The sequence below is a fragment of the Ornithorhynchus anatinus genome, chromosome 16 (genome assembly GCF_004115215.2).
Source record: "Ornithorhynchus anatinus isolate Pmale09 chromosome 16, mOrnAna1.pri.v4, whole genome shotgun sequence".
NCBI classification, from domain to species: Eukaryota; Metazoa; Chordata; class Mammalia; order Monotremata; family Ornithorhynchidae; genus Ornithorhynchus; species Ornithorhynchus anatinus.
This window is the reverse complement of record NC_041743.1, coordinates 39,210,827-39,223,244: the sequence shown is the minus strand read 5'-3', so window position 1 is coordinate 39,223,244 and position 12,418 is coordinate 39,210,827. Positions and strand designations below refer to the sequence as shown.

The 12,418-nt window shown below is 52.3% G+C and overlaps 1 protein-coding gene across 2 annotated transcripts; it reads right to left on the bottom strand.

Annotated features, from left to right (window-relative positions):
• Positions 1 to 428: 428 nt before the first annotated feature.
• On the bottom strand, positions 429 to 11,773 carry TRAPPC3 (trafficking protein particle complex subunit 3). 2 transcript variants are annotated; one of them, XM_029081263.2, is made up of 5 exons: positions 11,651 to 11,773; positions 3,974 to 4,071; positions 3,623 to 3,722; positions 2,132 to 2,314; positions 429 to 1,277 (listed from the first exon to the last, which is right to left on the bottom strand). In XM_029081263.2, exons 1-5 carry the CDS (start codon positions 11,690 to 11,692, stop codon positions 1,158 to 1,160), a joined length of 543 nt encoding a protein of 180 aa, XP_028937096.1. In that variant the 5' UTR covers positions 11,693 to 11,773; the 3' UTR covers positions 429 to 1,157. The 2 variants fall into 2 exon arrangements, with proteins under 2 accessions (XP_028937096.1, XP_028937097.1); XM_029081264.2 differs by lacking the exon at positions 11,651 to 11,773 and adding an exon at positions 5,857 to 5,877.
• Between the last annotated feature and the right edge of the window lie 645 nt (positions 11,774 to 12,418).

Sequence of the window (12,418 nt, the reverse complement as noted above, 5' to 3'; positions counted from 1 at the left end):
TAACCGAAATCCCAGAAGCCCTGTGGTTCCTCCACCCAAACGTTTTCAGCAGATTTGGCGTGGATCTCCGGTTTCACCCAAGCTTGGGGAGGGAGGGACGGACCAGGGTAACTATGAGACGTGCCTGGCTTGGCGAGGCTCACGGGAGAAACCTTGCCTATTCTCATTGATTTACTGGATGCTTGTGTGGCTCAGAGGATCATCTTAGGTCTCTACGCTCAGCGGCGGCTGCCCTGTTCCAAATCCCCGGAGGTCAGTCTCATCCTCGCACCTGGATCCAAGCCGCAAGTGTCAGAGCGGAACGGCCCCGTGCAAGCCGTCGTGGTTGTCGGGTGTGCTTGATTGCAGCCTGCCCTTGGGCGGACCGAGGGACTGGCATGCCTTTCTGCCAGCCTGCTCTGGGGAGAAGGAGGAAGAGGACAGGTCGATGGTTTCACTCAAGAATGTTATCTTTATTGAAGACTTTTGTAAAAAAGGATGGACCCTCCGGAAAAGGAGGGGATGTATCTGCTCAAAACAGCATCAGCACAAAAGACCAGGAAAAAAAAAAGACAAAACCAAAAAACCAATACCTGCTCACGGAGCTGGGGAAGGCCTGCACTGCCCGCTTGACCCGTTGGCCTCTCGTGTCATCCAAGGTGGCCGCTCCCGCCCCTTCCCGGACCTGCTCTCCAGTGCTCGGACCGTGTTCCCAAAGGCTGGAATCGCTCAGAGCCAGGCCAGGCTTAATCGGGTCAAGGGACTTTTGCTTTGGAATGCAATCGAGGATGTTGAGTTATTCATTCTGGTCTGCCCGGCGAAGTTTCCATCCCGCTATTTACCGAGAGTGAAAAAGTAGCGGGGCATGCTTTGCCCCAGGAATGCAAAAAAGAAAAAAGAAAAAACAGACCCACCTTTCGGAGGGAGATCAGTAGCATACACACTTGTGGGAGAAATGAACTATCTCACACAAGTCTGCTGTTTATTAGCATGGAAAATGGAACCCAGGTCGGAAGAATATATAACATCTTAAATAGAGTCACTGAGTCCTATGGGGTAGAAGTAGGAAGGGGCCTGATGACTGTGACACCACCCCTCCTCCCGGGTGGTGTGGGTGTTGGGGGGAAGAGGGGTGTGTCAGAGAGTGTCGATCAGTCCGTTGGCCCACCCAGGGACTGTCACTCCTCTCCAGCCGGGAGATTGTCCTCAATCCGCCTGATGAACTTCATCCTGATTTCCGTCACACCGTCCCCCTTCAGCGTATCCTGGAGAAACTTCACGTCCACTGCCATTTGAACCTGAGCAGGGGAAAGAGTGGGGTTGGTCAGTGGGGGGAATGGAGAAGCCACATCGGAAAAGCCAGCAGAGGTCTGGACTGGCCACGAGACACCCTGGTCTGGCCACGAGACTCTCCCTTACTTGCTAACGGACGGTCCAAGGGGGCCTCTCCTCCATTACCCTCAGTCCCTCAGCTCCCTACTGCCTCCATGCCCCAAAGATCCACAGCACCTTCTTCCTTGGACCTGCCGCCGACGTAGCGTAAGGAATTTCCCCAGGAGATCGAAAGAATCCTCATCCCTCCCTTCTTCCTCGCCATGGAAACGTAACCTCAACAGAGAGAGTCCAAAGGGAGAAACCCCATCCCTCAGATTCACCCCAGGAAGGAGAAAAAGAAGAGGAGGAAAAGGAACTGGAAGAGGAGGAAGAAAGAAGAAATAATAATAGTTGTGATATTTGTTAAGCGCCTACTATGTGCCAAGCATTGTATTAAGCGCTGGGGTAGATACAAGATAATCAGGTCCCTCCTGGGGCTCACGGAGGAGGGAGGACAGGGACTGAATCCCCATTTTGCAAATGAGGGAACTAAGGACCAGAGAAGTGAAGTGATTTGCCTGAGGTCACACAGCAGGTAAGGGCAGAGCTGGGATTAGAACCCAGGTCCTCTGACTCCCAGGCCCTTTCCACTAAGTCATGCTGCTGCGGAGGGAAGAGTGGGAGGATCAGGTAAGATGCTGATCCTACGGCAGATCATTCCGACATTTGAACGGCGGCTGGCTGGCCAGAGGAGGGGGGCAGGCAGGACAACCATCTTGCCTGCTGGATTCTCTTCCCCCGCCCCTCCTGGGTGAGGGAGGAAAGAGGGGAGACCCACCATTTCCAATGCTCCCCGCAGGACCCCGCACAGGAGGTTGGAGTAGATGAGGGTTGAGTGATTATCGGGCAGCTCCACAAAGTCCACCAGGGGGTTGTTTTCCAAGATGAGGGAGAACTCGTCCCCGGCGGGGCTCCAGTTGGTGATGCTTGGTGTGATGCCCAGGTACATTTTAAACGCCACCTGTCAGAGGGACGCAGATCAGCGTGGGATAATGAGCGATGCTCCCCCTTTCCCTCAATCAATGGTATCGACTGAATGCCTGCGTGCAGCGTGTTGTACTAAGCGCTTGGGGGAGTGCACGATAACAGAGCTGGTAGTGCTTTGCACCCAGGAGGCACTCGGTATATACCACTGATTGAGTGCTTAGTACAGTGGCCTGCACACAATAAGCGCTCGATAAATCGATCGATTGATTGACGGAACTGGACCAGCATAACCGGTGTGGCTGCCTAGACCCTCAACAGAAAGGCACTCCATTAAAGCGGCCCCGAGTTTGCTATTCAGAGGGCCCAAGAGGGGCCTTTACCCCCTGAACCTCTGGCAGTTGCTCCCGAAGGAGCGGGCACTCAATTAAGCTTCCTATCGTGTAGAGTGGCTCTGATGGTGTGATTCTGAAGCCCCACCCTGGGCAGCTGACAAACTAAACTCAGTGGTGCTGGGAGCTAGAAGACTAAACTCAATGACAACTGTTCTTTCTGCAGAGCGGGAGTCTCAGACTACGTCCTACTCCCCGCTCCCAACTAACGAGTCAGGGTGGATGGACCTCGAAACTTGCAAGTAGACTCTAGTCTGCCACCGTCTTCCCGGACCTTTGGCTGATCTTCCGACGGGAGCCCCACATCCCAGTGAGCTCAACCCCTGCCTTAGATCCGAAAGGCGGGTGGGGAGTAAGCACCTCTTAGACTCTAAGCTCTTTGTGGGGGAGAATCATGTCTACCAACTCTAATGGACTGTCCTCGCCCAATCGCTTAGTCCAGTGCTTAGTCCACAATATGAGCGCAATCAAGATCAACTTATCCATGGTATTTTTTGAGTGCTTACTGTGTGTAGAGCACAGTACTAAGTGCTTGAGAGGACAATTCAACAGAGTTGGTAGATGCCGTCCCTGCCCCCAGTGAGCTTAAATGTCATTGATTCAAAGTTGGGGGAACTTAATACGGCACTCTGCCCACAGTAAAGCGCTCGATAAATTCCACTGATTGACTGGGGAGGGGCGCACAACTATTCCGAACCAGACAACGCCCCCGAGAAGTCCCCAAAACCTTCTGAGTTTCCATCCAACCAAATCTGGGGTTCAGGTTTTGACCGGGAAACTTTTGGAATCTAGGTTTGTCTCCCCACCTTTCCCCAAAGATAAGAGATGAAGCCTTAGAGTCTGGGGGCTCCTCGCCAGCACAGAGTCGACCCCCGGCAGTGGGCCGGGGCCCTGATTCCGGCCCTATAATTTTCACCTTTGAGGTCACCCGGAAACCCCCACCAACCGATTACCTTGGCAATGACATCTGCCGTTTCCCGAAAGTCATGGCATCGCCCGACATTTGACCGCGCCAGGAAATCTTCAATCAGCCGGACACCGATGTTATAGCCCCTGAGGAGGACAGAAGAGACGGTGAGACATCATCAGGCAGTGAACAAACGGCCCACCTTGGGGAGGGCAGGGGCCGGGTTAAGGGAATGGGGGAGGGCCTGAAGAATTCTCTGGCTTCCCAAAAAATTGGTTCGGGACCCCTAGGGTGGGCAGCAGGAGAGGAAAACATATTCAGAACTTCTAGAGGTAGCACCTTGTTGTCCTCTTCCCCTCAGGGAGAAACCCCCTCCCTCGGGGTTTGGTTCACTTACATCTTATCCAGTTGTTTGTTCACATCATCATCGTTCTCATAGTCCTTGCACAGTTGGGTGACCAGGGCACCATAAGTCAGGGTGAAAAGCTCAGAGCTCTAAATGAGAAGCAAAAAAGGATTTAGCTAGCCCGGGGGCAGGGAGAAGACAGCGGGCCTCTAGTGCCACTCTTGGCTTGGGCAGGGCCGGGGGGCTGGAGGAGGAAATGCCCCAATTCCACATTTTACAGGGGAAAACACCTGTGTGAGGTGGGAGAGACATGAATCTTCTGCCCAGGAGAAACTGGAGCGGATCCGTCCTTTCCCCACGACCCACCGACATCCCTCAAGATCAGGTGGGTGTACGGGTACCTTTCCCGACTCCACCTTCATGAGCTCGACTTGGATGAGGAGAGGGAGCCTCAAGGGAAGAACAGGAGGGTTTGGGGTCCCCACGGCTCCTCTGGATGTTCTTTGGGCCTGACCGCTAAGGCCTAGGCCTCCGCCCTCAGACCGGTCTGGACCAAGTCTTAAACGGAGACTGGCATCCCCCCGCCAGACTCCGGTCCCCTGGAGCCTGCTCATCCTCCTATGTCTCTTGGATGGCAAACACGGGATCTCGGGAATGGAGCTGAAGGTTCCATCGTTTGTCGTTTAGCCTTTGCTCGTTAGTGTGCAAGTTAAACGATTTCAGCCATGCCCTCGAGGGAAACTCGTCCATGTCAAAAAAAATAATAATAATAATAAAACCACTCTAGAGCTTGGCGCTGCCAGCGGCATCTTCTCAGGGAGCCCGGGACCGGAAGAACAGAGGGCACCTCTGGTCAACGTGGCAGCACACTGGAAAGCCAGCGCCGGCTGCCTCCACCCTCATCTGAACCACAGCACCCGAGGAATGGCCCTGCAGGGGGAAAGTCGGGATCCTCGGGCCGTGGTGGCTACTAATAATAATAATAATGTTGGTATTTGTTAAGCGCTTACTATGTGCCGAGCACTGTTCTAAGCGCTGGGGTAGTCACAGGGGAGTCAGGTTGTCCCACGTGGGGCTCACAGTCTTAATCCCCATTTTACAGATGAGGTAACTGAGGCACAGAGAAGTTAAATGACTTGCCCAAAGTCACACAGCTGACAAGTGGCCGAGCTGGGATTTGAACCCATGAACTCTGACTCCAAAGCCCGTGCTCTTTCCACTGAGCCACGCTGCTTTCTGGTTCAGGTTTGTTGACCCGGGTCCTCCAGAGGGCCGGGGAATCCGGACAGGATCTGAGGCTCGGATGGTCACAGGAAGCCTGGCCAAGAGCATGACATCTACGCCGGCCTAACATCCCTAAACTTGGAGACAACAGTTATTTATGTTGGAAACAGAAATTTATGCTGGATAAATTTCTGGGGGAGGGCAGTCGGTGGGGAAGGAAGGAGAAGGAGATCTTGAGATGTGTTGCTGCAACATCTGAAAACTTTTTCCCCTCCCAGTTTACAATTTTCCCGGCATCGAGCTCATTTGCAAGCGCAATTAGACATGACATATGGCAATTCTTTTCTCTGACAGATTAAGAGACCTACCATGAGGTGCATAGATGCAGAAGGTGAAATGAATGGCAAATACCAATACTACAGAATGAAAGCAGCAGATGGAAGGAAGGGAAAAAAAGACAACATCAGGATTAAAAAGTCACACACACAGACACATGGCTGACACCACAACCTGAACAAGATCCTAGAGAGTCGAGGCTGAGCAGCAAAAAAGAAGCCAACCCGACCTACTCCAGCCCAAAAGGGGAATTTGGGTTTGTGGCCTGGTTACGGACATTCCATTCGATCCTTCTGATTTCTTGGAATCTGTCTGGAGATCTCCAGCGAGAACATGCTTTCCTCAAACCACTCAAGTTATCCAGTCACAATTACCCTTCTGAGTAGCGACGAGTTCTGTCGGCTATTCTGATCGTTCGAGGGTGTAGGATGTGAAATCCGGCTTGGAAGTCAGAGAGAGGAAAAGCCACACGGTCCTGTCCCTCGGAGAGGAATGAGGTGGGGAAAACTCCTTTAATGAAAACGGGAACGGCCAAACCGGGGCTTGTGGCGGTAAGCCTTTACCAAATATGGCAATTAAGGGGAAAACGTTAAGGAGTGGAATGCCTTTTTAGTAAAGTCAAGGCTTGGCCGCTGGGAAGTCTGGTGCATGAATGGATGGATCCCATCCAGGAGTTACCAGTCCAAAGGGCTGGCATTAACTGCATTAAATCATGAAAGCTTTCCATCTATTATTAACGAAATGAAGAAGCAAGGCCCGAAGTTAACTCTAGAAGCCCTGGCCGCAACACTGCCAGTGACAGTCCAAAAAAAAAAAAAAATGTAAAATGGCACTTAATTTGTGTCTGAGGGCTCCTTGCATTGTAACGCACACTTCAACTCCCAGATGATAACTGCATAGCCGAGTACAGAGAGCACAGGCTTGGGAGTCGGAGGATCTGAGTTCTAATCCGGGCTCTGCTGCTTGGCTGCTGTGACCTTGAGCAAGTCGCTTCACTTCTCTTTGTCTGCTTCCTCTTCTGTAAAATGGGGATTCAGTACACTGCCTCCCTCCTACTTGGATTACCAGCCCTGTGTGTGACAGGACCTTGTTTGATCTGATTAATTTGCATCTTCCCCAGGGCTAATAGTGCCTGACACATAGTAAGCACTTTAACAAGTGTCATTATCATTATAATAGCAGGCCAGTTTCCAAGGAACCAACAGACTTGTCCAAAGATCTGGAGAGAAAACCCCCGATAGGCTCCCGAAGCCCTAGTCAACCCCACCAAAACCTCTCCAAAACCTCTCCAAATTAAGAACCAGACAGTCATCCTTTTCAAAATGTTCACATGCCCAAATTGCTCCTCACCAACAAATGTTTATGGTGTGCTTGATGTGAGGCACTGATTAGACTTTAAGCTCCGCCCCTGCAAGGATCGTGCCTACTAATTCCATTGTACTGTGCTCTACAAAGCACTTAGTACAGTGTTCTGTACACAGTAAGTGCCCAATCACTACTACTGATTGGTTGGAATTCTGGACAGAATGAATTGCTGAATCTGCGAGCTTTCAAAAAACAAACCAAAAAAAAAAAAGACAAAACACCCAACGTCCAGATTCTGTAGCCACTGGCAGCTAATTCCACAAATGAAAACCAGATTTACGCACCAAAGCTCGTAGCTCGCCCCGCACGATTTAATTGGCCTTTTATGCCAACTCTGGAACTAGAATTCCATTGTGGTTCTGAAAAAATCCAGCACCATTGAGATAAAACACACAGAGGCAGAAAGGCAGGAAATGAAGCCACTCGTTATGGGGAGGGAATGGATCTGTTATATTGTACTCTCCCAAGTGCTTAGTACAGTGCTCTGAACACAGTAAGCACTCAATAAATACAACTGACAAACTGCACCCATCCACATGGCTTGAGGATCTGGTCCCCAGCACCTTAAACACCAAGTCAAGGCCAGTCCGAAAGTGTGGGTCCACGAGGCAGCTAAGACAACCCTAAAGCAAACTGGCCACTTCCCTGGTTTCTTATTTGGGCTGGAAGGTGGGGCACTTTTCATTCATTCATTCAACCCTATTTATTGAGCGCTTACTGTGTGCAGAGCACTGTACTAAGTACGTGAGAAAGTACAATACAACACTTCTGGGCAGGGGTCTGTTATCAACCTCATTAGAGCTGGGAAAGAGGCAAGTTTCTGCCTTTCCGAAGCACAGATTACCAACAGGAACAATACTGAAGTCAGCAAAAGGTGAATGCTTTTGAATAACTTAGCATCACAGCAATCAGAAGGGAAGTCGTGCTGCCTCCCTCCGGGAGCAGAAACCTAAAATACGTAATCAAGTCAGCAGGGCCCGGAGAAGAATATCCTCCCAGAGGCTCCAAGGCCACGAGAGGCAGGGACTGATTGATGGAATATTGACAAACCAGAAGCCTCCTTGGAGCTATCAACTCGGTGAAATATCTAAGTCTTTGCTGATCCCCAGAATTCCACTCCCCACCAAGAAGTTCTAGAAATCACCTTGGGCATATTCCTGCTAGGGGCCCACCGTCAGGTTTTGGAAGTTGACTCGGGTTACCAATAAAAGATGCACACGCTAAAGTCGTGCATAACCCTAGCAAAACAGTTCCTCCCCTCACTTCCTCTGAAGCAATTTCCCCAAGAGTTTTTCTGCCAATTTGGAGTCCCCAGGCGATTCCGTTTCTGGGTGCACAATCCAGAGGGGTTGGGGGTCTAACTGCCACCGGAGGGGGACTCCCAGACCCGGTTTGGAGACCATCCCAGGAAACCCAGGGTTTTTACAGACTGGAAAACCAAGATGGTCGGTGTAGTCAGTCCTGAGGGAAAGCCAGGAATCTCCCTGAGCTCCGGGGAAGCAAGGAGGACAGGGAGAGGCTCTTCCCTACTAATTAGAGGGAGACCGTGCCCTTCCTCCACCTGCCCTGCCTCCCCAATCAAATAACTCTGATTACCTCACACAGGTGGTACCTCCTGTTTACCTCCCCCAAAACCAAGACAGTTCTCCACCTCCCCGCCCCCTAACCTTTAACACTCCCTCCCGCTCCCAGCCTTTCCCTCCAAACAGCCACTTCTCACTCTACCCTTTGCCCCACACACAGCATTTTCCCTCCACCAAAGAGAGTTTCTCTTCCCTCTTTAAGGCCTCCCTCGTTATCAAGAGTTCCTCATGTCTTCCCCCGTCAGCCGGCTCACTCCACATGCCCTTTCCTCTCCCTCCCAATTAGCCCCTCTTCCCCTCGGCCTTTCCCCCCTGCCTCCCAGGCTCACCTTTCCCCAGGCCTCTTCCTTCCTGACACGGAAATAGCGTAGGGAAGCAGCGTGGCCTGGTGGAAAGACCACAGGGCTGGGAGTCAAGGGACCAAGGCTCTAATCCCGGCACCGTCACTCGTCTGCTGCGTGACCTTGGGTAAGTCGCAATCTCTTGGGGCCTTGGTTTCCTCACCTGTAAAATGGGGACTGGGTACGTGTTCTCCCTCTCCCTTGGACTGTGGGTACCATGTGCAGCAGGAACTATGTCTGAATCTGATTATATTGCATCTATACCAGTTCCTGGCACAGAGTAAATCCTTAAACAATCGATCAATGGATGGTATTTAAGCTCAGTGTGGACAGGGAACGGGTCTACCGGCTCTGTTATTATTATACCCTCCCAAGCGCTTGGTAGGGTTCTCTAATAATAATAATAATAATGTTGGTATTTGTTAAGCGCTTACTATGTGCTGAGCACTGTTCTAAGCACTGGGGTAGACATAGGGGAATCAGGTTGTCCCACGTGGGGCTCACAGTCTTAATCCCCATTTTACAGATGAGGGAACTGAGGCCCAGAGAAGTGAAGTGACTTGCCCACAGTCACACAGCCGACAAGTGGCCGAGCTGGGATTCGAACTCATGAGCCCTGACTCCAAAGCCCGTGCTCTTTCCACTGAGCCACGCTGCTTCTCCTAGCCAGGCTGCTTCTCCTACACACAGTAAACACTCAAATACAACCGATTCACTATTGAGCACTTACTACATGCACTGAACTCTAAGCACTTGGGAAAGCACAATATACCAGAATTGGTAGGCACGTTCCCTTGCCCACAAGGAATTTACAAATACCATTATGATTATCATTACGATTATTCCATGACATCCCTGAACGGCGTGGCTCAGTGGAAAGAGCACAGGCTTGGGCGTTAGAGGTCATGGGTTCTAATCCCCGCTCCGCCGCTTGTCAGCTGTGTGACTTTGGGTAAGTCACTTGACTTCTGTGTACCTCAGTTACCCCATGTGTAAAATGAGGATTAAGACTGTGAGCCCCCTGTGGAACAACCTGATCACCTTCTATCCCACCCAGCGCTTAGAAAAGTACTTCGCACATAGTAAGCACTTAAATGCCATTATTATTATTGTTATTATTATTCTCAGGCTCCTCACCTACCTCAGGACCCTTGGTTTCTCCAAGTGTTTCTCCCTTCCCCTTGCTTCTCTTCTTCAACTTTCAACTTCCCCACCAGCAGGGCCCCTCCTCTAGACCCCAGGGCCTGGGAGTCAGAAGTTTGTCGGTTCTAATCAGGCCTCTGCCCCTTGTCTGCTGTGTGACTTTGGGCAAATCCCTTCACTTCTCTGGGCCTCAGTTACCTCATTTGTAAAACGGAGATTGAGAATGGGAGCCCTATGTGGGTCCGGGTTCGTATCCAACCTGATTTGCTTGTATCCACCCTAGTGCTTAGTAGAGTGGCTGGCACACAGTGAGAGCTTAACAAATATCAGCGCTTAGTAAAGTGCCTGCTACATAGTAAGCGCTTAACAAATACCATCAACCAAGGGGCCCCTGTCACCCTTCCCCCACAGACCCTTCCTCTCCTCAATCATGGGTTCTAATCTTGCCTCCACCACTTGTCTGCTGTGTGACCTTGGGCCAGTCATCTTCCTTCTCTGGGCCTCAGTTCCCTCATCTGTAAAATGGGGATTGAGGCTGTGAGCCCCGCATGGGACGGGGACTGGGTCCAACCCAATGTGCTTGTATTCACCCCAGCGCTTAGTACAGCGCCTGGCACCCAATAAGCACTTAACAGAGGCCATCATCATTAGTAGTTTAGTGCCCGGCATGAAGTAGGCGCTTAAATGCCATTGTGCTTATTATCCTGAGAAGCAGCGTGGCTCAGTGGATAGAGTTGGGCTTGGGAGTCAGAGGTCATGGGTTCGAATCCAGGCTCTGCCACTTGTCAGCTGTGTGAGTGTGGGCAAGTTCCTTCACTTCTCTGGGCCTCAGTGACCTCATGTGTAAAATGGGGATGAGGACTGTGAGCCTCACGTGGGACAACTTGATAATAATAATAATAATGTTGGTATTTGTTAAGCGCTTACTCTGTGCAGAGCACTGTTCTAAGCGCTGGGGGAGATCCAGGGTCATCGGGTGGTCCCACGTGAGGCTCCCAGTCTTCATCCCCATTTTCCAGAGGAGGTCACTGAGGCCCAGAGAAGTGAAGTGACTTGCCCACAGTCACACAGCTGCCAAGTGGCAGAGCTAGGATGACCCTATATCTCCCCCAGCGCTTAGAACAGTGCTCTGCACAGAGTAAGCGCTTAACCAATACCAACATTATTATGATTATTAAGAAATGCCATCGTTATTCTGCTCTGCCTCTTGTCAGCTGTGTGACCGTGGGCAAGTCACTTCACTTCTCTGGGCCTCACTTCGCTCCTCTGGAAAATGGGGATGAAGACTGTGAGCCTCCCGTGGGACCACCTGATGACCCTGGATCTCCCCCAGCGCTTACAACAGTGCTCTGCACAGAGGAAGCGCTTGAGGAGCAGCGTGGCTCAGTGGAAAGAGCCCGGGCTGGGGAGTCCGAGGTCATGGGTTCGAATCCCGGCTCTGCCACTTGTCAGCTGGGTGACGGTGGGCAAGTCCCTTCACTTCTCTGGGCCTCAGTGACCTCCTCTGGAAAATGGGGATGAAGCCCGGGGGCCTCCCGTGGGACCACTTGATGACCCTGGATCTCCCCCAGCGCTTAGCACAGTGCTCTGCACCTAGTCGGCGCTTAACCGCTACCAACATTGTGATTATTAAGAAATGATGATTATTATGATGAGGAGGAGGATGATCAGCCCTGCCCCCCTCCCCCCTCCCCCTCGGCCAGGCCGGGGCGGAAGTGGCGCGTGCTCCCGGTTACCATTTTTTTGCTCTCGGTGCCCCTGCTCGCCTGCCTCGACATGATGCCGCCGGTCCGCCCGGGCCCCGGGCCTCAACCTCCTTGACAGCCCTCCGCGCCTTCCCCGACCCCCACTGCGCCGGCGCCCGGGCCGCGGGGCACCTCGGGACTTGTAGTCTTTCCGGGACTGACGGCGGCCCGACCCCCCCCCCACTGCGCCGGCGCCCGGGCCGCGGGGCACCACGGGACTTGTAGTCCTTCCGGGAGAGACGACGCCCCGCCCGCCGGCGCCCGGGCCGCGGGGCACCACGGGAGTTGTAGTCCTTCCGGGCGAGACGATGTCCCTCCCTACTGCGCCGGCGCCTGGGCCGCGGGGCACCACGGGAGTTGTAGTCTTTCCGGGAAAGACGGCGGCGGGAGGGAAAGCCTCTCCTTGCTCCCTCCGTCCTCGGGCCCAGCCCCAAGGTGACGCACGATTTCATTCGGTCGCCTTTACGGAGCGCCTCCTGGGTGCACAGCACTGTACTAAACGCTGCGAAAATGCAATTCGGTAACAGATGGAGACAGTCCCGATGGGCTCACAGTCTAGAAGGGGGAGACAGACCACAGAACAGAGAGGCATCGATGGCATCAAAATAGATAAATGATAGCGATGTACGCAGTCATTCAGTTGCATTTATTGAGCGCCTACTGTGTGCAGAGCACTGTACTAAGCGCTCGGAAAGTACAATTTGGCAAGACAGACACAGTCACGATGGGCTCACGGTCTAGAAAGGGGAGACAGACAAC

Coding starts and splice junctions, on each gene's coding strand:
- TRAPPC3 (XM_029081263.2), bottom strand. CDS start 11,692: ATGTCGAGGCAGGCGAGCAGGGGCACCGAGAGCAAAAAAATG. Junction 4,072..11,650: donor GCACCGAGAGCAAAAAAATG/GTAACCGGGAGC, acceptor CTTCTCATTTAG/AGCTCTGAGCTTTTCACCCT. Junction 2,315..3,622: donor CGGCAGATGTCATTGCCAAG/GTAATCGGTTGG, acceptor TCCCTCTGACAG/GTGGCGTTTAAAATGTACCT.